The sequence below is a fragment of the Vipera berus genome, assembly GCF_964194415.1.
Source record: "Vipera berus genome assembly, chromosome: 1".
Taxonomy (NCBI): Eukaryota; Metazoa; Chordata; class Lepidosauria; order Squamata; family Viperidae; genus Vipera; species Vipera berus.
The window spans coordinates 66,833,215-66,860,569 of NC_138202.1; the positions used below are offsets into that span (position 1 = coordinate 66,833,215).

The 27,355-nt window shown below is 36.8% G+C and overlaps 1 protein-coding gene across 4 annotated transcripts in view; it reads right to left on the reverse strand.

Annotated features, from left to right (window-relative positions):
- Positions 1 to 274: 274 nt before the first annotated feature.
- RMDN3 (regulator of microtubule dynamics 3) overlaps positions 275 to 27,355 on the reverse strand; it is a 34,097-nt gene continuing 7,016 nt past the window's right edge. Inside the window, exons 5-14 of one of the 4 annotated variants that reach the window (XR_014027640.1) lie at positions 27,054 to 27,321; positions 24,815 to 24,917; positions 24,029 to 24,089; positions 17,145 to 17,220; positions 16,838 to 16,915; positions 15,134 to 15,232; positions 12,736 to 12,789; positions 8,706 to 8,786; positions 7,122 to 7,937; positions 275 to 7,014 (exon numbers count right to left, since the gene is read on the reverse strand). Coding sequence is in view for 2 of the 4 variants with exons in the window: in XM_081337016.1 (XP_081193142.1) it covers positions 6,961 to 7,014; positions 8,706 to 8,786; positions 12,736 to 12,789; positions 15,134 to 15,232; positions 16,838 to 16,915; positions 17,145 to 17,220; positions 24,029 to 24,089; positions 24,815 to 24,917; positions 27,054 to 27,321 (874 nt within the window). In the remaining 2 variants the exon portion in view is untranslated. Of the gene's footprint in view, positions 7,015 to 7,121; positions 7,938 to 8,705; positions 8,787 to 10,057; positions 10,120 to 12,735; positions 12,790 to 15,133; positions 15,233 to 16,837; positions 16,916 to 17,144; positions 17,221 to 24,028; positions 24,090 to 24,814; positions 24,918 to 27,053; positions 27,322 to 27,355 lie in introns of those variants that run through there. The other 3 variants (XR_014027641.1, XM_081337017.1, XM_081337016.1) reach the window with 3 other exon arrangements.

Here is a 27,355-nt window from a genome sequence, read left to right on the forward strand (position 1 = left end):
GTTTTAAAAATTAAGCTATTATACTCTAAACTTCCAAAAATATTTTTACGTTTTTGTATCTTGAACTATAAGGAAAATGTTTCACATAATCAACAACTAAGTAGCTTATGGTGTATAGGATACCCCTAGGTCAGAGGTAGGCAACCTCGGCTCTTTTATGACTCATGGACTTCAATTCCCAGAATTCCTGAGCCAGCTCCCAGGAATTCTGGGAGTTGAAGTCCATGAGTCATAAAAGAGCCGAGGTTGCCTACCCCTGCCCTAGGTAGTGCAATATTTGTAACGATTCATGTGCAATATTCCTCAGCTCATCATAAAGTACTCCTTTATTCTGAAAACTCCTAGAAATACCATCCTGTGCTGTTTTTATAAAGAGTGCAGAGTTATGACTGTAATCAAGGTGGGATATTGTTCTGTTATGGAGAAAGAGGAAAATTTTGAGGCAGTAGGATATGCTGATCTCCACGTTCCACCTTGCTATTCTGTTCCAATGTTTTACTATCTGATGCCATTTCCTAAACAACCTGAGGAGCATCTGGACTCCCATTCAAGAACTGGCACACATTCCTTGGAGCAAGAGCAAAGCCCAGAATCGGTTTGATGTATTTGGAAAAACGAATGGATTGGCTCCACTTATAACAGACTTTTGGAAGCTAGTTAAAACCAAATTATTTTAGAAGCTTAGGGTACATTGTGATATCATCAGGGTTGCATTATATGATTTTAACTGCAATTTAAGTTTTAACTTGTGACTGTTGAATAATTGTTGTGAGTCACGAGTAAGCCAAAAATAATAAGCTGTGGTGTATAATTTTAATAAAGTTTACTGTTTTTCTGTGTTGTCCACCCAATTGTGATTGGATCAAAGAGCTTCATGGTTGGATAGATATGTAGCAGCACTAAAAAGGCAAATGTCACCACTGACTCTATTAGAATTTATCTCCCATTTGGATATATACCAAGATCAAGACAAATGAAGGGGCTACAACAGACATTTTTTCTTTGATATAGCTATACTGCATACATCAGTGTTGTTGATTATGGATAGAAATAATGAGAATAGTTTTGAAATCATATTGGTTGTTTATATATAATCTTAATCAAGTTACACATTCTTGTATTGTTCAAAATACTTTTTTTAGGAAGTCCAAAGGAAGATCAATGAAAGTAATATCTTTCTTCTTCCAATGCAAATGTCCTACGAGTAGAACCCCATACACTGGACATTGGAATTCATGCTACAATCACATATGGAGTAAATGATGCACATACTTTTAGTGATTTTACTTTTATTTCAAATAAAATTGAGTTGAGATTTAAATTACTTCACAGTCAATTCATGTATTAGCTTTTTTTTAAAGAACAAAAGTACAATCAGAAAATTTTTATGGAAACTTTTTTGGCTGTCTTTAAAGAGACCTTTGAGTCTCTTTAATATCTCAATGTCAGTCGTTCAATATGTCATTTTCTATTACTATTTTCCCCTTTTCAATGCCTGCAGTACAGTGCATTTGTAAAGTATTCCCGCCCTTTCACAGTTAATCAGCAAAATTAGTTACACATCCATGTTTTCTTCCCTAACATAAGGCTGCTCAAAATGCATCTTAAGAGCCAATGTTTTTCCAAGCACCTTTGAACAAAGGTTACTCTCCTCTGTAATTTCAAGTTATCTCATAGAAAATACTTGGTTACTTAAAGCAGTTTCACAGGCATCTTTTGAGATTTGGAACACTATTTTTCTCAAAGCAAAGTAGTAGACACAATTATAAGAAAAAGTTTCCTTGTATTAGGGATAAACAATGTAGATGCTGTAGCCTGAGCAACAGATCAAGCCTTTTCTTACAGCCTTCAAAAACCCTAAACTAATTCCATCTGCCAATCTTCTTCAATGCAGATATTCCTAGGGGAAAGGGTGAGTCTTAACTACACATAGAAAGCAATCAGTGGGCAATATTCAGCCTACAGCTACTCTTATACCAAATGTCTTCTTTTAATCAAAAATATCGTGTATTTATTATTGAGTTGATCTAGAAGTTGACACTGTAATAGTAGTTTGCCAATCCAGCATCAAGAATTGATGCTTTTAATTTCCTAACTTCAGTGCTTTTGTAATCACTGTATCAGCTGCTTTGTATCACTGTAACAGCTGCTTTAGAATCCACCCTAAGCACTAATTTGGTTGTATGCAATGTTAAAATATTTGTAAGGCAGTCCAAGAGTATCATACGACACAAATGCTTTCACACATTTGTAAATGAATAATGTCAAAAAATATGGAAATCATTCAAGGTCCCAATTCAGAAGAATTCATATGGAATGTGAAAATGTGGCAAAACCAACAAAGTACACTCCAATGCAGTGCAAACCCATTTACTCAGTGAGAAGTTTGAATAAGGTCTAGCCCTGGGTAGTAGGATATAGCACTGCAGCTATCACTAGTAAGTTTTTTTTCATATTTTATAAATGCTTTTTAGCCTTTTCAAAAAAAATACTCAAAGGCAACACTTTTGGTCATTAGCTAAATTCAGTGGCGTAGCGTGGGGGGTGCAGGGGGGGCTGGCCGCACTGGGCGCAACATCTGGGGGGGCGCGCGCTCGCACTCGCAGCTCTCTGCCCCTGCCTGGCTCACTCACTCTCTCTCACTGCAGTGCTGGCTGTGCGAATCCAATCCAAGCCGCCGGGTCGCCGCCCACTGTGGAGGGGGGGGCGCAAATTACTTGCCTTGCCCCGGGTGCTGACAATCCACGCTACGCCACTTGCTAAATTCTCAAACCTTTATAGTTAAAGTGTAAACTGTATTTCCATGAATTAGGAAAGCAGCCATAGTTCATCCATAGCCATGACTGCTGAAGAACTGACTGGGAATGTTTGACAAGTGATACTGCCTTAATAAAGATAAAATTTAGCTCAGAGACCGCAGAACAAAGAAATCTATATGAATTTTTTTAAGGTGAGATCAAGAATTCTTCAATTGTAGTCTGCAGCTTGCTGCTAGTCCTGGAGTCTTTTGGCTTAAAGGCAATGGTAGCCAAGAATATCTATAACCAAGGATGGTTTCTGAGGATTCAGGATGGAGTCTGTTTATCAAGCCAGATTACAAGTCTCTGACTGACTATAACATCATTATTTGTCTCTAAATGTTTGCCAGCTACATGAGGTGCTTTGTTTCTGGTCATGACTGATTATTACAATGTCATGTTAATTTGGATAACAAGTCTGGTATTAAAATAGGCAGCTGATGCTTTGATTAGTTGACATAAAACTATTACACACTTGCCACTCCAGCAATTTTCAGTGCACAAACAAGCACCAGTAAACTGGTCAACCTTTTATGAAGGTCAAATTATCTGCTTGTTCACTTTGGCTACAATCTTTAAAGCAGAGAAAGGAACAGTTAATTAAGTGCAATAACAAACCAGTCAGTTATATAAAATAACATAAAACATCAAGTTACACAATGAGATATAAGTCCTACGTCAGAACAGAAAAAGATGCTTTGGAAATTGTGGAAGTGACAAAGTTACATCTCAAAACTCAGTTCTAACATGGAATAAAAAATGCTAAATAAATGCAGAGTTCTGAAAGCAAATATCTATTAACAAATCTAATCAACCTTGGCATGGACTGCTTCTTCTCTGCAAACAAGGCCACAGATTTCACAAGACTCTTTAGATCAGTGTTTAACCTCAGCAACTTTTAAGAGATGTAGATTTCAACTCCCAGAATTCTCCCAGCCAGCATGTTGGATGTGGAATTCTGGAAATACAGTACGTCTTAAAAGTTCTTAGTTAAAGAAACACTGCTTTAGATGAGCATCTGAGTATTTCAATCAGAATTAACTTCTGCATCAAACTTGCTTCTGCACATTTTGAACCTAATACTGAAATGATTTTCATGGAAAAGCCATAGAGTATATGTATTTTACTTTCTCCTGGACAAGGGCAAATTTCTCTGTCCTTAGAACATGCCACATGTTTTTGTAAGACTTCAAATTGAATATACTCTATACCTTGTTATAATATAAAACAAACCAAGGTACAAAAACATGATATGTTCCATAAGGAATTTCTCCTCCACCCAACAAAATAAGGAAATTGACAACAGCATGATATATAGAAGTTTGCATGGGAAATGAAACTGGTGGAGTTTGGTCTTACATTTCGTTGTTGTTGTTAGCTGCAAAGTCGTGTCCGACCCATCGCGACCCTATGGACAACGTTCCTCCAGGCCTCCCTGTCCTCTACCATCTTCTGGAGTCCATTTAAGCTCACGCCTACTGCTTCAGTGACTCCATCCAGCCACCTCATTCTGTCGTCCCCTTCTTCTATTGCCCTCAATCTTTCCCAGCATTAGGCTCTTCTCCAGTGAATCCTTCCTTCTCATTAGGTGGCCAAAGTATTTGAGTTTTAGCTTCAGGATCTGGCCTTCTAAAGAGCAGTCAGGGTTGATCTCCTCTAGAACTGACCGGTTTGATTGCCTTGCAGTCCAAGGGACTCGCAGGAGTCTTCTTCAGCACCATAGTTCAAAGGCCTCAATTCTTTGGTGCTCAGCCTTTTTTATGGTCCAACTTTCACTGCCATACATTGCAACTGGGAAGACCATAGCCTTGACTATACATACTTTTGCTGACAGGGTGATGTCTCTGCTTTTTAGTGTGCTGTCTAGATTTGCCAAGGCTTTCCTCCCGAGGAGCAAGCGTCCTTTAATTTCTTGGCTACAGTCCCCATCTGCAGTGATCTTGGAGCGCAGGAAAATAAAATCTGTCACTACCTCCATTTCTTCCCCATCTATTTGCCAGGTCTTACATTACCAGAGTAAAATATTAACAGTGCCAGTAAATATGTACTTTTAAAATATGAATTATTACATTAGGGATTCATATGTCTTATAAAAATATTTTATACTTCTTCAGTTTAAGTCTAACTTCGGGGAATTCCACTAAACTATAGTTTAATATTGAAGATATGTAAGGAAATCCACTCATTTAGAAGCTAGCAGCATATTCTCAGCACATGGTCATATAAACATTAACTACTCCTTCTGCAAAATTTTGATTTTATAATCTTAGCATCATCACATTTGTTTGTAATCTTAATGAAACTACAGTACTTAAGATAGGTTCTAAATGTTTTTGGTTACAAATGTGAAAAAACAGGGAAAACCCATTATTTTGGACTGAAATATTGCTTTTTCTTCCACACTATTTTGTAAAATTTTTAAAAAGCAATCTAACTGTAATGGAATATCCATCTTTATGGGGAGGGATCAAATTCCTGCAAGTTGTCTCTGATCTCATCATACAGAAACGTCCAACATGGCAGAGTGTATTAAACCTCACTGTAATAATATACAGTAGCTATAGTTATTATGAAATCATGGTCTCAAAAATATCTGCCAAAAATCAAAGTACACGTAGAAAAGAGTTATATTGCATTCTGGAAAATTGTTTGGTCTACAACAAGTGGAAACCCACTGGTTACATAATTCCATCTCATATTCACTGATGTTAGCTATGTTACATACATCTCTGATACAATTCAGCTTATTAGCCTATAGAATCTCTTCATATATGTGGTCCCTGTTTCTAATTTTCCCCCCAATATAATTTTCTTTCCATGCTGTACACTGGACATATGATCCCCAGGATTGGCAGAGAATGTACTTTCTCTGCAACCCTTGGGTGGGGGGGGCGGCGGCACAGGGGGGATACATTGGTATGTATTTTTTAAGTTCTGCAATTGAAGCAAATTCTTCTTTTTTGTTTTGTGCTTAACAGTGTTTAATTGTTCTTTCTGACAGTAATGTTATTCCTGTCCAAAAAATATTTAAGAACTAGAAGGAGAACATCCCAGTCTCTGGACACGATGCAGATGGGTGTTCTGTCCTATTCCAAGAAAGGACAGCACAGTATTCTTTACCCTGTCAACTAGTAAACAAACATTAATAAAGTATTTGAACATGGAAAAAAAAGGTTTGCACTTCAAGTGAATATTTTCCATTATTTGTTATGAAGGATAACAACTAATTTTCTGAACAGTAACCTAATTTAGTTTGCATTCTTACTTTTATATTATTAAACCACACCTACATTTGCATTTTATAAGCCACATGGAACAGCATCTGTATATTTTACCATGTCACTCCCTCAACTTTTCAAATATTTATGTCATATGCCACATATATTCTTATACATAACACCAACAAACATCTTAAATAAATAGCAGACATAGGAATTAATATATTATTCAGCAAAGATAATCCATTTGCCCAAAAGGCCATGATCTATTGGTTCATTTCACATCAGATACAACTCAGGCAATATATTAACAATCTTTCATGATATTTCTTTAAGTTGAAACAATCCCTTAATAAACTCAAGAGCTATGGTACTAGGAGAAGGGAAAAATTAAAGAATTTCCTACTTTTTTTCTTAAGTCAGTGGCATTCCCAACTACTCTTTGCTCTCTATGAGCAAAATATAGTATAAGCACCCAGCAGATGTTCCAAATGACATGAATGAGGCACTTAGGAGCCCCTGAATGGACTAATTTGATAAAAAATAAAAACAAGTGATAGGGATGCTATAAATAATTCTACAATGTTTTATAATGCTATCTTGATTTTCACAAAAATTGTTTAAAAATTTTATGTACTGGAGGTTTCGGGATGGGTATGACTCGAAAGAGAGTATGGAAAAAATACAAATGAATTTGCCAGCATCTATTCTACAAACAGGTAAACACAGGTGTGTTAATTAGGATCATCTTATTTTGTGATAAGGGAGAGAGCTGAATTACATTTCTTTAACTATCTGGTATTACCAGCTATAATCTTTGAGAAAGAAGTGCTGAAATAGTAGTTTGTGATTTGTTCTTGAAGCCTAGTAACAACCACAGTGAGAAATTTTTTATACTGGAATTTTCTTCACTGCTGATTGTAGGATGGAGCATTTAAGATTCCTTAGTCAAGAGAAATTGCTTGCATTTCTTCTATTTCTCTGCTGCCTTCTGCATCCTGAAGAATGGGACAGAAAACATTTATGAATCAATGCGAGGAAGTAATTTTATAAATCATACAGTCCCAAAGATTAGACTTCTTTCTCCATCTTCCTAGTTACGTACCAGGTAGAGTAGGGTTTCCCAATCTATGAATTGTGTCTCTCTTGGGATGGTGCAGACAGAGTTCAGAGATGGGGTGAAGGACTTTTGATTGTTGCTGAACAAAGTGTCATTGTTCATTTAGGTTCATGTTGGTGTTTGGAGTTTTAGAGAAGGTGTGTACATCAAGATTACACTAAAGGGAGCTGTCATGGCAGATGGTTTAGGAACTTCTGATGTAGAAGAATCCTGAATAGCTGAATTCTACTTCTTCCTTACGTTATGCAAGAGAGGAAAAGCCTTCCTGCTGTTGACTGAGCACATATCTAAACTTTAGATCTGGCAAATTGATTTATTATAACAAATCTTCAAAAATTTATCACATCCGATACTAGGAAATTCCAATAACAAATTTTATTTGGTACCTACCAAATTCAGATTTTTTTCGTGTCCATGATAACAATTTCAGAAATGAACAGCAATTTTCTTATCAGATGTTCACTCTCTTTTTTTCCAATTGCAGGCAATCCTTGCTTAATGACCGGTTGCTTAACAACTGCTCCAAGTTACAACAGCCTCAGAAAGGCTGCTTCACAGCCTGTGTAAAGCACTTCTGGCTATCGCAAAATGTCACACTAACACATCCGTGATTGCGATTTGGGTGCTTGACAGCTTGTTCACCCTCTTGCTAAATTCCCTACAATTGCCATTTGCAATGTTCTCTGCCAGCCTCCCCAGAAAGTCAATGGGGAAGCTGGCAGGGAAGATTGTAAGCTGCTTCCACCTGCCAAGAGGACTCTCTCTCTCATCAGGGGTTAGTTGAAAGAGCTTCCTGATGATCTGCAGCAGAAATACAAAGAGGCACAGAGCTGAAAATCTTTCTCTCCCTGCCTCTACCGAGCTATCCACAGACGTAGCGAGGGAGGGACCCACAAGCATTACCAAGCCCCTTCAGGGGAAGCTGATCTAGATGGGAAAACAGGAATATCTACAGTAGTGTGAACATACAGTAGTCTGAGAAGAGCCAGATTTTTGAAATATTGCAGAAGTGACAGGCTTGTCATAAGAGAAAGACTAAAATGTCATAAGCAGTCCAAAGTAAGGCAGGGTGGGTGGGTGGGTGGAGGACAGACTAGAACTGAAAAAGGCAATTTATAATTCATGGAAGGCCATCCCAGGGATGATAATATTTTGTAGGGCCCCCTCTCTCCCCAGCTATGAAGAAAGACTGCCCACGAGCAAATACATTTTAAAGTGGAAAAGGTCCAGTGCCGATATTCAGGAGAAATAAGAAATTCTTTTCCTGAGAAATGTTTCAATGTTCCCCTTTTTCCAGAAGAAAAACTTTCTTAGAGCTGGAACTGGCAAGTTTTGTTTTTTCCCCCCAGAGGGAGTGTTGGAAAGAGAAAACTACAATTAAAAAGAAAACATTTAGCCAAGTGGCGAATAGGGGAAGGGGCCTCCACTGACATGAAGTAATCAGACCAAAGGGCACAGCACTTTTTCTATCATTTCCTTTCCTTTCTTTTCCTCACCACCTCTCATCCCAGTGGATTGCTCTGTAAACCCTTAACTGTTTTCAAAATCGGATTAAAAAAAAAACGCTACCTCTTTTGTGATAATGGGCAACTCTGAAGCCAGAGTCAACCAATGAGCAGCTTTAGAATTATCCCCCAGTTCCTTGTAGCACTGTAAAAGGAGGAAAAGAGAAAATCAAAACAATGAGATATTTTCCTTTTTGCAACTAATAAGAACCGTGTTTACTTATTTCAAATATTAACACTGTACAAGTGGAAGAATCATAGCCTTTCTTGAACTTTGCTTCTATTGCAGTACAGAGCAGCTAGGTAAGGCCTTTATATTATGTACGTTTACCCCAGATACAGTCCACTGAATAAAATAAAGCCGGGTTGTCCAACCTTGGCAACTTTAAAACTTGTGGACTTCCAACTCCCAGAATTCCCTAGCCAGTTGGATACCCCTGAAATGAAGCATGCACAGGGTAGGTAGGGTATTGACTTTCGCAACAAGCACAAGGTTGTCAGAAAGAAGTTTATTTTTCAATCCTTTTTAGGGCCAGTTTTTCTTTATGAAACATATCACTTCTCGATCCATGTACTTTATTGCAGAGATTCTCAAATAATGGATCACGATCACTGGGAAGATGCATACAAAGTGGGATGGCAGGGTGGGGGTGATTGGCCATCTTTTCTGTGTGTTGGGTGCACTGCAATGGCACAGATAATACCAAAGCTCCTTTTTGATGGCCTTTGCAGCAACAGCTTCTGCAGCAGCCCTTAGCTCCTCCTGCATGCTGTCCAAGGCCATATAGCTGGGACTGAGGTACGTTTGCCTAGTCTAAACTTTCCCTTCTTTTAAGGAGTCCTCTTCCTTGGGCAGGCATGAGGCTAGGTTTAGCCTGAAGGGCCCATTTTAGGCAGCAAGTGTGCTGATCCCCCATCAGGAGGCAATGTTCTCATACATTCCCAGTTGGGTCACAGCCACACCATACTACCACTCTGCCCGGTAAATCAACAGCTGTCTTGTCCAGACAGAGCATAAACCATGTTTGGCAATCTCCTTTATTCATAGGCCAGGGGTAGGCAACCTTGGCTCTTTTATGACTCGTGGACTTCAACTCCCAGAATTCCTGAGCCAGCTATGCTTTTAGGGATCCCAACACTAAAAAGACTGAAAACCCCCTGTTGCATTCTCACACATTTATTATACATTTTTAAAGAACAGTGGCATTTTGAATTTCAGCTGAAGAAACAGAAGTTTTAAGGAGAGAATGATGCTTCAGCAGTGACAGAACGTGTCTGAATTGTAGCTTACAAGTTACATGTAGAAAAAAAATATCAAAAGCATCTTTCAGATTTATATGAGTCATACTTGAATTACAAAATCAGCCTTATGCCTCGAAATGTTAATATTTGGATTTATTCTTTAGAAGCTTATACCTGAGAATTTCAGAAATGTGTAAGTTCTACCGTGAAGTTTTCGGCACTGAAGAGGTTAGACTCTGTTCAAGAAACAGGTCATTCAGGGTAAGTAATATCTTCCTGCAATTTTGTAAATATCTGACTATTTATAAAGTGCTTTAACATGCAATTCACATGCACCAACAGTCTACCACAACTCAAACCATATCTCTGCAGTTACCCTATTTCTAGGCATAGATATTTATGAGATCTTTACAGGCCCCATTGTTGAGACCACATTTACTATTTGCTTGTAGTATACCATCAATGGCTACAGAAGAATTGTATTAATAAATTGCTAAAAGATTATATTTGTTTTAATTCACCTCAAGGCTATAAAATACAAACTATATACGCATTCTTAAACAGGTACATTCTACTGTACAGCCTGGAATATAACTGTAGGCATGTTCACTCTCACCCCAACCCATTTCAGATTTGGGAAAACAGGAGGTGGGAACATTAAACATTAAGCACAACTAATAATTGTGTCAAATAAAGGCAGGATTGACTCCCAGTTGTCTTCCGGGTGAGATTCAAGGTACTGGTAATGGTGTTCAAGGCCCTACGTGGCATGGGTCCAGAGTACCTTAGGGATCACCTGCTGCCGGCATCAACTTCCCTCCGCCCCGTGCGTTCCCACAGAGAGGGCCTCCTCAGGGTGCCACTGGTCATAGAATGTCGTCTGGTGGCCCCCAGGGGGAGGTCCTTCTCTGTGGGCGCCCCGGATTTATGGAATCAGTTGCCAGTCGAGCTCCGGATGGCGCCCGACCTTCGCTCCTTCCGATGCGATCTGAAGACGCACTTATTCGAACAAGCCGGCCTGGCCTGATGGGGGATGGATTTGGGATTTTATTGTTGTTTTTTTAATATATGTATTTACTGTTTTAGTTTGGGCATTGTATTTAATTCTTTTTTTAACTTTTGTATTTTTGTATTTTTATATATTTGCCCTGTTCACCGCCCTGAGTCCTTCGGGAGAAGGGCGGTATATAAATAAAATTATTATTATTATTATTAATTATTATTATTATTATTATTATTATTATTATTATTATTATTATTATTATTATTATTATTATTATTATTATTACAACAGCCCCATTGTGCTCAGTGGACCTTATCCCTAATGAACTGCACATAACAATAGTGTTAATTAAATCCCACTTTAGATATCAGGTGTAACATATACACTCCTGCTAATTGGATGAAACATGTAGCAAGTTGTCTCCATTTACTGAAGTCAGTTAAAAGCCAATTTTCTCCTTTGAATGAAAGACCGACATGGTAACTGTAATGTACATAGACTGAAACGTTTGAAAAAAATGAAGTGTTGTAACAAACAGAAAAATTGCTGTAATCCTCCTGATTCAAATTAAAGATGACGCTAATTAGAACATAAGGTGCTCAAAATATGACACTGCGAAGAACTGAGGTACAAAAGGTTTTATATGTTGATTTCTTTTCAATACTAAAATAGATTAAGAATATTTTTAAAATTAAAAATATACAAAAAATTTTTTGTTTTATTATATAACAGTTATTGCAGAAAATGTTGAAATTTGTACTGATTGGGATTTGAGGACAGAATGATTTTACAAGGAGCTGTTATTACTACAGGATGGAAGATATCCTCTCATATTCTCCTGGATGATTCCCTCCTTGGTTTATCATAAGTTATTTGGCTTTCATTTGGGTAAACTCATGCAAGAATTTTAACACTTAAAAAATAATGGTTCCATTTATACGACCAAGAATATTTCTCAAATCCTCTGTGCACATCAATAATTTATGACAAAAATACAAGCACCTTCTTAAATATATTTAATTCAATTTCAACAAATATGAAACAGTTTAAAAAAGTAAATCGGATTTCTGTTGCTACTGCATTCATTTTAATACGTCTCAACACTAAGATTACCTCAAGTTTTGAATTAATCTTCTACATACCAATTGTAGTCATCTTTTCCTTCTGAATACTTTAGGGGTTAGTTCCCTGAATATTTAGCTACTTGTGGAGATAGTCCTCACTTAACAACTGGGACTGGCAACTCCATCATTAAGCAACACAATTATTAAGTGAGACATCATGTGACTATGACAGATTTATGTCTTCACTTCTGCTTAAGCAGAAGCCAATTGTAAAGTACACAAATGGTGATCATGTGACTCTGGGATTCTGCAACAGTCATAAAACCGCACCAGTTGCAAAAGGCCCAAACCTTGATCATGTAATTGCAGGGATGCTGCAACAGTTATAAGTCCAAGGATCAGCCATAAAGATATTTTTTCAGTGCCCAGCGGTAACTATGAATGATTGCTAAACAGAGAAGTCATTAAGTGAAGATTACCTGTATTAAGTATTTAAGCAATTTGAATTGGATACTTATTTTCCATGCCATAGAAATAACATCTATACACCATTGGGACAAAGTTTGCATGAAATATGTTTCAAATTTAATTTTTAACAGGTCAGTTTAAACAGGTATTCAGTACTATGATTTGAAAATACGTGATATTACACGTCAGAAATAATGTGAATAATGAACCAATGGCTTGGTGATAATCCTAGTGAGATAAGTTTGTTAAATATAAGGCTGTTTGATGCTTTTAAAATGGATGCACATCAATACGTTATAGACACGCACATCACCTACCTTGGCAATATATATTCTTCCCATTTTTGAAAAACCAGAGTTTAGGTCTTCAGCCTATAAGACAGGCAAAAAGAAAATAAAGAGAGTCAAAATCATCAGTATAAATATGTTAGGCTTTCAAATACTTTCAATATACATCTCTTATGATTTAATTTCTTTTCCTATATATAAAATACAAAGCTTGAATAATATAGTACCATTTCAGGAGTGGAAATCATGTAGGCCTGTTGTAGTAGAAAAGAAAGATCTTGTAAATTTTCATGTGTGTCATACAAATTTTGAAGTGCCACCAAACTCTATCTGGCAAAACCATATCTTTATAGAGACACAAATGAGCAACAAACCAGCTGATGTGCCCAGAAATATTGTTTGCTATGGACTTCCAGGAGAGGAATGTAGAACTAGCACATCTGCAAGTGAGTGGAGAAAACCACCATGGTAAAAGACCGAAAAAATGGCAAGCAGACCAGTCCTATGGAACCTCTACAGATAAGAAGAGGATGGGAGATTACCCACATATGCACCAGATGGCTGCTCCTCATGAGGAGACCGCAGGAGTTTGAGTGCTGGGAGATGAAGAGATTAGCCATCATGTTCACAATTATAGCAGAGCCTTTTAAAGGGGGCTCTAGATTTGCAGACCTGTCTTCCTAAATACTTTCAGAAATTACCAATTTAATTATCTTAAGGCTAATAAAGATGTTCAAAACGAGTTTGAAAAGCCACCTGGTGAATTTGCCTGCATTCTTGAATAAAAGAAAAAATAACCGTAAGCTTAATAATTTTAAAGACTTAGAAATAAATGGCAAAAAATTCAGATTTTTGATCTAATATTGTTATAAACAAACTAGGGATTAGACAAATCTGGAATATTTGGATTTCCACCATAAGATTTTAGAATTAATTATATAAATAAATAGCCTTTCAAGTGAACTAAATTGTTTCGTCTATTCCAAATCATCTCAGAAATTGCTCCCTAGAGGGGACTTACAAGATTTCAAGCAGAAAAGGAGGGGCGAAAAAGCAAGCTTGCTTTTTATTTTTGGTTAATACTGGAATTTACAAAATAACACAAAACATTATGACATCTGAACTAATCCAGGATTTGGTTTGTTTGACCAGGATCAAAATAAGTTTTTATAAATCTCTAGTAACTCTCTATAGATATTTTGCTGACACCAGGAGTGAAAAGTTGATGATTTATGGATATGCATATGAATAAGAAATACGTTATGCAAAGAAAAGATATTTGTCTGCAACCTTTCAGGGCTCGAAGTGTCATTTGTTTATACATTGTGAAGAAGACTGGAAGTCATACTTTTAAAATATTTTCTTACTTTCTCCTTTTTCTTTCCTTGCATATGTTATTCTTTTTTTTCTAAATTTAGTCAGCAATTTGCTTTTCTTTGCAATTTTTTTTGGTATGTTTTGTTTTTACTATTGTAATCAATAAATAAAAGAAATATGCTGTGTATTGCTTGCCTATTTTTACTATGTATTACTTGCACGGTACATTAATTTAAATGTGTACAAATACCAATGGGCTAACACTGCCAAATCCTACAATTTTAAGGTCCCCTGTGGCCTGTCTATAATGTGTAACTTCAATAATCAAACATGTTATGGGGGGAAAAAAGAAACAAATGAAACGAGACCTAGGATAAAGAACAGACTTGAAGAAATGAGCTTAGGAAAGCAGAGGAATGCACAAAGATTAGCCAGAAAAACATTTCAAGCAATAGACAACAGAAGAAAAAAAAGAAACTCAGATAAGAAGAAAAGCAATAACCATTACAGATGTCCTTGGAGTCCACATACTGGCAGAAAAATATCTAAGAATCCAGAGATCTTTGAAAGTAAATAAGGAGTGATACAGCAACTAATACAGCAAATTATAGTCAATGTCATTAAAAAAGAAAGGTCTAGATAAAATATAAACATGAATCCATTCATCCACTCATAAAATATTAAAATGAATCCATTCAATCCACAGATTAACTAATTTACAATATCCTCTGCATTATTTACAACCCCTACAATTTAAAAGCTTTGACTGAATTAATGTGAGTACCTTGAAAATAAAAAATAAAGTATAGAACAAATATTAGAAGAGTTGACCTTTTTAAGCCTTTCATTAGGCCTTACTGGGTAATAGAACAAAATATTTCAACTGGTCCATACGTCACAATGTGAAATTATGCACATCTGAATCAAGTTATTTATGCACAGTGTGTCATACCTTATCTTATCTTTGTTCACATATGCCTGGCACTCACATATAATGAGTCAATGATTGTCATTGGCATATAATGACAATGTCCAACTTTACTACCTTTTACTTAAGACTTCTGCAAGACTATTGTAACTAATCGGTTTGAGTTCTGTTCAGTCTAAATACCTTTAAGAAGTTTTGCAGTGCGTCTTGGACAGTGGCTAAGGGAGGCTCTTCATATAAAGCAGAAGCAGTTTTCCTTTCCAGCCATCCCAAATGAGCAACCTACAGAAAAACAATTAAGTAAATTTCATAAAACTTGGCAAGCAACCTGGATCACTTTTATGCAGCCAGAGGTTCCACATGAAATCAAGGAACATGATTTGCATATATTTTTTCACCCTAAAAAAATTCTAAAGGTGACGGCAAATTTGTTTGGAGGTATGCTAGCACATTTAACAAAGTGTTCAAAGTATTTCTTTCAGTCGTGTCTTTGTTTAAATGCACAGAGGTAGATACCTATGTCTCAACACTCAACAAGAACTGCCACATGCATAAGAATGGATTGGGCCATTACTTCCTCCTGCTAACAATCCTTTGTTCAAGAGATTAAATATCAAGACTACCCTTCCTTCTCTAACATATTATGTAGCAAATATGTAGGGAATATATGCTCCTTTTAACCAAAGTTAAAGTCATACTGTAATTTTGCTTTTTATGCGCATGTCCAAAACTGTAAATGACAGTAGGCATTTTCATTTTTTATTCCTTTGAACAACATAAAGAAGATGGTATGCTTTTATGTAATAGCTGCCATATTTATTTGCAATAAAAGGGCAGAAGAAATTGCATGTAAAAGGTTTTACAAATACACTGTATGCAAAAGCCCTGGAGTTCTCTCTAAAAGATCCATAATCATATCCATATGTTCTCAAAAGACAGGAGGCGATTGTTTTTATAGAGCAAAAGCATGAGAAAAGTAAAAGCGTAAAGCCATAAAGAGTATTTTTTTAAAAAATGTAAATGATCAAAATATTGAAGCTTGAAACTGTCTAGGATTTTTGCTTTCTCATTGCTTGAAAGACTTGCTTTCATCAAATAGTTTTATCTTTTTGCATTTAATTAGCAAAAAAGAGAAAAATAGTAATCCAATATCAGAAACTTTGCTAATTTAGAATGCGCAAATCATCATAGGAATAAAAAGTACTACAAAACCATCCACAGTGGCAAAAAAAAACCTATTTTCACAAACACTTTTTTAATTCTTAAACATTGCAAATAAGAGTTACTAAAATGTTTCTCTAAAGTGGCTGCTCAAGGCCTAAATCAGTTTCAATACACACTCACAATACAAATATTTTACTATATACCACATATACAATTCATATAAAGTAAATATTGGTTGAAAACAGCAATCAAGATGAGTAGAAATAGTGTGCCATTTCATTACAAATCTATTTTACAAATAGATTCTCATCTCTTTGTAAAATTAATGTTGTATTTGGGTAATACATCTATTTGCATATAACTATATTTTACTCATACTTATGTAGATTTGTGCTTTGTTCCAGAATATGCATTTTGCTCTTAAACCTGTAAGTGAGCAATCTTTAAATTGTGTATCGTTACTGAATGAAGTATGTCTATGCAACTGGACTTTCTTGTTTTTCTTTGAAGACGTTTCACTTCTTCAAATCACTGAACCACTCAATGAAGCTGAGCGTTTCTCTGATAATTCTATCAATAGTTTAACTGATTACCAATTCCAGATATTTAAATACAAAACTTCCCTAAGGCAGTCAATATTTTATTTTGTGCATACGGGCAGAATTATTTAGTATGATGGCTCAGATTTTTTTTTAAAAAAACATAGCGATGAAAATAACCTACCTGGTAACACCATCGACCTAGGAGGTAATAAGACATGGGGTCATCTGGTTTCAGAGAAATGGCTTCATCTATATGTTTCTAAAGAAAAAGCAAAACAAAACCACACAGGCAAAACAGTTGACCCATTTGCATTAGATTAGGAAATAACATTCAAAAGGCTGAAATTCAATACAAGCATTCAAGAATTTCATGCAGAAGTAGTTACTAAATTAAAGCAACTCTCCTAGCAAATATACTACTATAGCATTTGCTAATACTCTAGTCCACACTGAAGTTGAAATAATAATAAAAAGGCAGCCCTACCTACCTTAAAGGCATGTCCAGCTTGAATGCGCTTGTGTATGCTTTCATGTTCAGAACACTGACCACACAGAATAGCATACCTAGAAATTACAACAAGCTTCATCATTAGTACAGTTATGGTTTTGTATTTATCTTTCTGGTATACAGGTGAAATACTTAATCTAAACCTAATATCCTCTCTACAGAAATAGAGACATCCTATCATTTTTGATAGATGGACACCAGTCACTAAAATGTAAGTTACTACAATTTCCTTATTTAGTAAAAAAAGAATATAGCAGAAAATGGACAGAAGTAGTTACGGTACATTACATACAATCTTCAATGTTTATTTCTTTATTTAAATTTTATGCCACCCATAAAGGGGACTCTGGGTGGCTTACAGGTTATAAAACAATTAGAGCAATAATTTAAATATGAACACATTATAACTATCCAGATTATATTTTAAAAACTATACTTAAACCAGAAGTAAGAGATGGGATGGGGATGAGGTCTTGTCAACTTGTCAACTACTTTCCGTGGTCATAGTCCCAGGCCATCTGGCAAAGCTAAATTTTAATGCAGATAGTTTGGTTGGGAGTAAGAGGGCCAAGGCAGTCCTCCATAGAAATTCTCAGGATATACCTTTATGATAAGTTTGCTTTAGTTTGGCAAGATTTCTGTCTATAGGTGAAGAACAATAAGGGAAGTTGCTTTGAGGTTATTCAGCGTGTCTTTCTTTGTTTTTGGAGCCTGACACCTAAAAACATGGCTACTGAAGCCACACTGGCTACCAGTTCATTTTCTCACTGAAATCACCTAAAAATCCATATGGCTTTTGGGCTGGATATCTTAGAGACTGCCCATCCCGAGTAAATTCAGTCCACCTGATGTGTGGATGAAGAGAGAGCCTACCAAAGATCTCCTCCTATTAGCAGGTACTACCAGTAGAGGCACAGAAGCAGAGATTCTTGGAGACTACAGTACTTCTTCCCTCCTTTAGGAAAGCTTATCCCAGATGCCAGAATAGCTCACACTATATATAGCATTCCAGAGAATTACTGAGACCTGACTATTTCAGGAGACAATTGAAATAAACTCTTTGGCAATTGTGGCATTATTATTTTACTGCTTTGTGGTTTATTTTATTGTATTATTAGCTGTATTGTCTTATGAACTTATCCATACATTTCTTAGCACTTCTGGAATGTGGTGCTTTACCATATTATAAATACATAAGTAACTAACTAAATAAGCAAGAAGAATTGAACAGTACAGAGAATAAGAAAGGTAACCTTGACAAAAAATACACACGAATTGTTAGCTAGACAAAGAAGAATGCTTAACATCATTTAAATCTGGGAGAACAAGAAAATGTTTGGAAGGAGTATAAGAAAGAGGAAGATAAAGCACAATTAGACTTGCAAGATTCTGTTACTAAAGCCAATCCCCAAGTGTACTTCTGGTCTTCCTATGGAGCTGTTTCCTACTGAGCTATTTTCTGGTCTGATCTACTTAATGGGGCTGACAACCGAGCTTTAGCAGTGGCAGTGTTGTGAAATATTTCCCACCTCAAAGCTACAAACTTCGATTTATTTAGGAGTAAGCCGAATGAAACTCAGTCAGCTTCAAGCATAGGATGAGACAAAGCTCACTTTTTCTTTTCTTTTTTTCTATTCCTGTTTGAGATACCAGGCCAAGACAAGAAATCAAGAAGTGTCAAACAAAAGTAAAACCCATACTCTGCATAGCAACAGTAAAGAATAACTTGGGACAACAAAATGAATCAGCCTCATGGGCTAACAAAGTCAATACCACACATTCTCCCACTGGTTCAGATAAAATTTCACTTCTTGGGAAATAAACTGGAAAGATATTTAAAGTTTCATTAGTCTTGTCTTTCTTTCCTCCCCTGCTGCTATCCCACAGCATAAGACTGATGGTTCAGATCTTGGAGCAATGCCGGGTGTCTCCAAAGTGAACAGATTCTCATGAACTTTGGCCAGCTGAAAAAACAGAATCAGCCACCTAAGACTGTAAGGAAATACACAGTTTTGTCTAGATCAGACCTCATGGTGAGCTATATATCTTGCTTGCTTTTTAAAAAATTTATAAAACAGAATATTTACATCCTATTCTTTTAGCCAACAGGTGGCTGGCCAACCATTCTAGAAGTATTTAAAATAAACCAAAGTATTACCGGTAAATTGCAAAATAAAATGATAGAAGTTCTTAGTGTATGAAAGCCCTAATAAGCAGGCATATACATAGAATGAAGGATACTGCTAAGCTTGTAAGCCGCCCTGAGTCTTCGGAGAAGGGCGGGATATAAATGGAATTAAAATAAAATAAATAAAATAAAATAAATTATAATAAGACTATTCAAATGCAGACTTAGCAACCCCAAACCAGGTTGTAGGCAGTTAAAGCAACACAACGGAATAGAGAAGGCCATGAATAAACATAACTGATCTTATCTGGCTATTTCTTAGAGCCAGAAATATATTCATCATGAAGCTATTACAAATCCAAATGAACAATTTTTTAGTCTCTATTTTTATTCATTACCCATTTGAACAGCTCTCAAAAATGCACAAAATACTTCTCTAATGTGTGCTGAGCACTATAAATCATTCTCTGGAGTAATTGGCTCAGTACACAGAGAAACCAAATTGGCTTTTATGACACTTTTGGACTATAAGTCATAATTTATACAATTTTGAGGTCTCCTCCCTTTTTGTTCCTATGTTTAATATTTTATTTTTTAATTTTTCCCAGAAAACTTAAGAATCGACAACTGAAAGCTATGGAGGATACACCCTGAGAAGTTTAGTCCCCACTATTTCCATTTGTGATTCAGCCAGATTTCAACAACAACAATTTGTTTTTATTAATGTCTAAAATTTGTTAATATTTTATTCAGACTGTTAATCATCTTGAGACCACCAAGAGTAGAAAGATAGTTATAAACTGAGTTTCAGCAAGAGATCCCTGACTGGAACATAAAAAAACACTGGTTTTAAATAAGCCCAGATTTCCATAGGAAAGCTAGTGCTGAGGAATGGGGGACAAACAGGATGACGTATGACTTGCTTCTCACTTCAGAAGATCAAAACTTTACACCCCAAACAGACCACAGAATGGCTGAACTGACGTAACTGCAACATCTGTTAGAGAAGGGTCATTTCTTTTACGTTCTTTGTAAATACATCAACAGTAGGCTTTTGATAGTTGAAGATCAACAATGACACAAAGTCTGAAAATCTCAGCAGAACAACCCACTATAAAAATGGCGCAGATAAAACAAATAAAACAGCAGTGAATAGAGGAAGCCATTGGAAAAAAATCTCACAAAAGTTTCCAATCCGTTTACTTTCTTATGTGATTTTTTTCCTCTCTCTGTATGACATTTCCTTTGCAGGAACCAACACAGATGTCTATAGTCTGGAGGTTTTATCAGAATCATGAAATGTGCCTTGCGATGGGATGAAAGCTCTAATCTTTTCTTATCTCACATTTTTCACCGCCCTCATTTCATCATCACAATATTTAATTGTTTTGCTATGGAGCCAGTCACTTTTTAATGAAGTGGACATTATAAAATGGAGGGACAAACTACAGATGAATGAGAAACATGTTTTTCCAACTTCCTTGTTTGTGTAGATGTGTCAAGGATAGTAATTTCTAAGCACCTAAAAGGATGCGAGAACCCACACCCAGTTCCACCATACAGCCCAGAGTAACATCATGACTAAGAGTATAGGAAACCATAGGCAGAAGACCCTGTTCAAGGTCCTGGGGACCAGGTGTGTTCTCATCCATCTTTCCAGTGAATTAAATATGACTAAAAAGGTTAAGAACAGTATTGCAAATGAATGATTGACTATGGAAAAGGTATTGGTTTTGTTTCTGGAATGATTGCCTGAGTACCTAGACCAGGGGTCTTCAAACTTGGCCCTTCTGTAACTTGTGGACAACTCTCAGAATTCCTCAGCCACCACTGACCTAGATGCTATTTGGGCCCTGGGATGCTATTTGTACTTCATTAAGATTGTCAACAACTGCCCTTGCCCAACATATCACCAGCTTAAACCGAAAGGCTTCTGTCTATATACTAAAGTTCAGATTATGAAAAACAAGCAAGATGATTTTTAAATACGTCAACAGTGATAAATAAAAACTGATAGCATAATCCCCAGAATCAATATCATCATCATCATCATCAGTGCTTTTTTTGTAAAAAAAAAAAAAAGGTGCCGGAACTCACACACGTCATACAACCCGCCTTGCCTACCCTACAAGGTTCCATCCAAAAAAGGTGCCGGAACTCTGTTCTGGGCGTTCTATGACAAAAATAGCCCTGATCATCATCATCATTAGCTAAACCTACATGATACCTTTCCCAGCAACTCTGAGCAGTTGTTAAAATATTTAAGAAAAAAAAACATTTTAAATTCAAATTCACAAAAATACAAGGATATTATTTAGAAGCAACTCAGCCCTGGGAGGCTTAAAGTGCTGCAGTGTTTCTAAATAAACATCTCAACCCTTCTACCGGTAAAGCAATACATTCCCATAACCAATTCCATTTAGCCTGAAGGCCAGTTCACTCTTTTTGTAATGCAGACAGCTTTGTAAGCTTTAGTAATTTTTTTTAAAAAATAACATGAGTAAACTGATGTTACATCTGCACCTTCTTCTCTGAAGGGATTTCTAAAATCCCATAGGACTTCCAGCTCTTCTTAAAGCATCAATTTCTGCAGCCAAAGCAAATATGCAACCTCCCATCTTGGTTTTTAAATCAGACACAAAATTTTTAAGGAATGCAAAAGCTAAGGACATCCTAAAGAAAGCGAATTCAGTGTTCCCCCCCCTCTTGCTAGCTTTGAGAATTTGCATATTGACAATTCAGCAAATTAAGCAACTGCTATGTATTTCAGAGTTGTCCCAGAGTTTTGACTCCTTTTGCATGTTTCTTTTTTCTAAACTACATGATTAAACATTACAACTAATACAGTATCTTATGTAGAAATCACCTACCGGACTTGTTTGAAGACACGTTTCTCATGTGTTACATTGCACAAAAGGAATATTGCTTTTAGAAATAATATGTATTGGGTTCCCATCCCCAAGCAACTTAGGAGGCAAACAAAAGTAGCTGACTTTAATTTGCAGTTAGCATCTTTTGTGGAAGCTCTCTGAGTGGAGAAAAGCATACCGGGAAGGTGTTGCTTAACTGTCCTCTCTCTGAGGTGGGGAATAAAGAAAGAGGTAAGGTAGAGGACAATATGGACTGACTGACCATCTGTAAAATGGCAAACATGAGAGAGAAAGAGAAAGAGAGAAAGAGAGACAGTGAGGGACGGGGGGGGGGGGAGAGAGAGAGATGCTGTGATGGTTGCCAATATGGTCAGTGGTTGCAAAGTTACTTTTTTCTCAATGTTGTTAACATCAAACAGTTGCTGCCTGAGGCAGTAGCTAAGCAAGATCTACCTATACTACATGGGCTGTGACGTTCTGTCTCCTCTACTGCTCCTCTGTTCCTGAAGCAAACAGCTGAGACCCCAGGACCACTGGCCTCTCAAGAGCCTAATGTGCAAATCTAAAGCTTCTAAAATGTTCTGCCAAAATATATATTTAATACAAGTGTGGAATAATTATATGTGCAGCATTAAAGAAATTCAATTTCTATTTCATTTAATTAAAATCAGTTTAGCTTCTAGCCTGCCTTCACTTAAACCACCAGCATATCTTTCAAAGGACAAGCGTGATCTGGAGAAATTTCTTGTACGCTTCTGCTCCAGATTCTCCTTTCTTTAAGAAGCATATGGAGACCTCTGAACAGAAAATGACCATTCAATAAAACCTGTCTTGCATGGCAATGTGTTCAATGCCGCCAATGTTTAACTAAAAAAAAACAGTTTGCCCACACTTGAGAGTTAATAGGTAAGATCTTGAGAGAATTCTGGGTCTTTCCCATAATTCCTGCCCGGCAGAAAAGGTAGAACGGATGTCCATCTGTAGATAGATATTATGGCAGCTTCCTATCTCACACATTTTGATAGTCAGAATACAAGGAATTAAGAGCTTGTAGCATTAGCACTGTTTGCTATGTAATTGCTACATGATTAATCTATACTGCATTTTAGAAAAAAGCACTACTTTATAGATCTTTGGCAGCCACATGGATCTATATGTACATCTGCTAATACAATTCACCTCCTTCCATCCACCTGAGCACTTCTAACCCAGTATTTTAATATCATTTAGAACTCGAAGCATCTTACTTCAATTGTGCAATTTTAGCAGAATGTAAAAATCAGAGCTCAATTGCCACAGAATTCTATTTTTGCTTGAAAAAAGTTAATTAGTACTACTAGTACAATAATTTTCATTTACTCAATCCTGAGCAATAAAACTATTTTTCTCTAGTAAGAGATGTAAAATAATTTAGACATGTGTACATAAGAACCTGGAATGTAAGATCCATGAATCAAGGAAAGCTGGACGTGGTCATACAAGAGATGACAAGACTGAACATCGACATCTTAGGTATCAGCGAACTAAAATGGACAGGAATGGGTGAATTTAATTCAGATGACCATCAGGTATACTACTGCGGGCAAGAATCCCTCAGAAGAAATGGAGTAGCCTTCATAGTCAATAAAAGAGTAGGAAAAGAAATACTGGGATACAATCCCCAAAATGACACAATGATCTCAGTCCCGAATCCAAGGCAAACCATTCAATATCACAGTAGTCCAGGTCTATGCCCCAACCACTGGTGCTGAAGAGGATGAAATTGACCGGTTCTATGAAGCCCTACAGCACCTTATAGAACTAACACCATTTTTTCCTAAATAGCTTTTTTCTTCCCTTATCTATATAAAGTAAACAACTACATACCATTGGTGACATTCAGCATTTTGACCTCCTAACTGCAGAGCCATTTCGGCCTCTTCTTTGCCTGCAATATAACCCAACTTTTTAATCTTTGTCAAAGGGAGATTTAACATTGTATGAAATCTTACATATTTATTACCTAATGCTGGGAGTTCATATAAAATGCCTAAAACTCTGTATGTTTTGAAGTTAGCCACTTTAGTAAATAATATCTACCGTATAAGGATTTAGCTGTCATTATAGCTGTCAAAAGCTATAAGATTGCTAATTTCTACTAAAGTCAAATTCTTTCAAACTTCACTTTCAACATTTATAAAACTATCAAGAGAAAATACTCAATGTAGGTAAAATTCTGCCTACAGAAAAGATGGGATTTTGACTTAAGTACAAAATACACACGGTTTCTATTATGAGAAGCAAATGGCCAATTAACGGAAATAAAAAGGAGACAATATAAGAAGCAAAGGGAGCTGGATGACTATGAGATAATCGTTATGTTCAGAAATCTGAAAAGCTGCCTACAACTTGGGCAAGAATCAGAAGTGTGAGCTAGCACAAATATACAATCTATTTGGGTAAAGATAACTGCAGCATTCTGAAGCAATACTGTTTTCTGTTTATCTGAACTCTTTTCAATCTACCTATTTTTAACGTAATCTATTGTTTTTATAATAACCCGTATAAACTTCAGCAAAATGTTATTTCCAGAAAATGTTTTCCAGGTTAGGTGAATAAATGTCTGATTGAATTTAATTGGGGGAAAAAAAAACAACAACTAAAGTTTCTTACCATCACGTGCATAGGATTGCTTCTCCTCTGTGTCTTCTGTGATTTCATAAATATCACTGTAAGCTCGGGCCAGATGCCAAAGGAAATCCTGCTTGTCACCATACTGTAGACAGAATGAATAACAGTTTATATGTTTGCATTTCGTTTCTTCTAGATCAGGGGTGTCAAACTCAATTTCATTGAGGGCCGCATCAGCATTGCGGTTGCCCTCAAGGAGCCGGGTGGACGTGGCCTACTGGGTGGGTGTGGCTAGAGTGCGTATGGCCTACTGGGTGGGCATCGGCAGCTCTACATCGTTCGCATCAAGGGTGCCTATGGGGGCCTGGGCAGGAGTGGGACAAATCTGAGAGTCTCTGGCAGAAGGAGGGTCTCTGGGCCAGGGCCAAGGCAGTGGGGGCCGTTCCCTCACTGTTTCCAGGATGGCTTCGCGGGCCACATGAAACCACTTCGCGGGCTGGATCCGCCCCCCCCCGGGCCTTGTGTTTGACATGTCTGTTCTAGATTAAGGTAAATGGCACATATACCACACAGCACTTTGTTTCAGGGCTAACTTATAATGTGGCTAATGTATTTAAAAGGCAGACTTTGTCAAATCAATATTTTTTTAAAAAAATATTTTAAAAAAATAAAAAAATACTTCCATTTGTTTGAAGTACAAAAACATTTTGGCTCTTTTATACCAAATAGAAAAGTAGAACTATTCCAGTTTCTGGGTGTGGCTTTCTGGAAAAGGAATTTTGGCAGTTGAAACTCCCTGTGAGCAGCTCCACCAGAGAGGATAGCACTGTGGTGATACTGCCAACCAGGAGCCAGGTTCTGGTTGATGAAAATCTCTCCAAAGAGAAGGAGAGATCCAGGGATCACCCACTTGTGCTATGGAAGAATTGTTCCTCATGAGGCAACCAGAGGAATTGAGTTTCTCAATTGAGCAGGTTGAGAGACAAGTGAACTACAATGTGCTCTCTATGGGCATTTGACCAGCAGAAGCCCCACTTTCTTAAACATCTTAATAATTGATTACTTTACAACCTAAGAGAAATATTCCAAAATGCAAATGGAAGATGAAAGACTGTCAATGAGTGCCTTATTTTTGAAATTAACAAACGGGAAAAACATTGTTTTTAGTGGATTTTGATTTAAAAGCAAAAAGCTTAACAAGTTTGTGATCCAAGTAAGTTCACAAACGGATAAAGTTTAAAAAAAACTTTAAAAACACATTTTAAAAATGGGATTTAAAAAAAAAACAGAGGAATTTTTCTTACAAAGTATCATTAAAAATAGCAAAATTAATAAGGCTGAAAGATCTTTATGGGAATGCTGATTATTTATTAAGAACAATAAATAATTTGTGTGTTTTACAAAATAAAAATATAAAGATCATACAGATGTAATTGTACTTAAGGAAATTCCATAAGGGAAGAAAAGAAACTGAAGGTGAGATTCCTTCTCTATAAAACAAATTTGGGATTATTATTTTTCTTGCTTATGTTATAAAATCTGTTGCTTCTTAAAGATTAACATATAGTCTTTTTGCAGAATAATTATCTTTAGTGGGGAAAAAGTCTGATGACAGCTTTGCTATTGATATAGAGATGACCAAATTTCACTTTTATTAGCCTTAGAATAAAAGGTAAAGGTAAAGGTTCCCCCACACATGCGTGCTTAGTCGTTTCCGACTCTAGGGGCCGGTGCTCATCTCCGTTTCAAAGCCGAAGAGCCAGCACTTGTCCAAGGACGTCTCCGTGGTCATGTGGCCAGCATGACTAGACGCCAAAGGCGCACGGAACGCTGTTACCATCCCACCGCAGTGGTCCCTATTTTTCTACTTGCATTTTTACGTGCTTTCGAACTGCTAGGTTGGCAGAAGCTGGGACGAGTAACAGGCGCTCACTCTGCTACGCGGCACTCGGGATTCGACCCGCCAAACTGCCAATCTTCTAATCAACAAGCTCAGCGTCCTAACCCACTGAGCCACCGCGTCCCTTTTAGCCTTAGAATATTTACTATTAAATTATTTAACTTATAGGAAACCTGTAATTCAATGCTCTTAAATTAAGCCAAGTCTCAGCCACATTGAGGATTCTAATGGCTTACAAGAGCAATGTTTAGTTTGCATTTAGTTTAGTTGCTTGGATTTATTGGTATGGTTTAGGTAGGACTTTGCACAACTCCTGTATTCTTCTCTGCATTGTTAATTCACACACACACTCTTTTTCCAGAAAAAGCAATTAAGAGTTACCATAGGTTTATTGTTAAGCAGTAGTTCGAAACCTTCTCTCTTCTCCTGGTCAGTCCCTCTGTGTAAGCTATCGGCTTGGTGCAGCAACTGAGCAAGTTCTTCTTCTGAAGCAGTGTCCAAACTCAGCGCTGCTTCATCTTCATTGACAAGGTCCAGGGAATCTCTTCTTCCAGTTCTAACTGTTTCACAACTGATTTCATCTTCCCCTTCATCACTCTCTTTATCGGATTCCCTATCATAGTCCGATTCTGCATTGGCCGTAGTATAGCTTTAAAGAAAATACAGTATTTGTACTTCCGTGT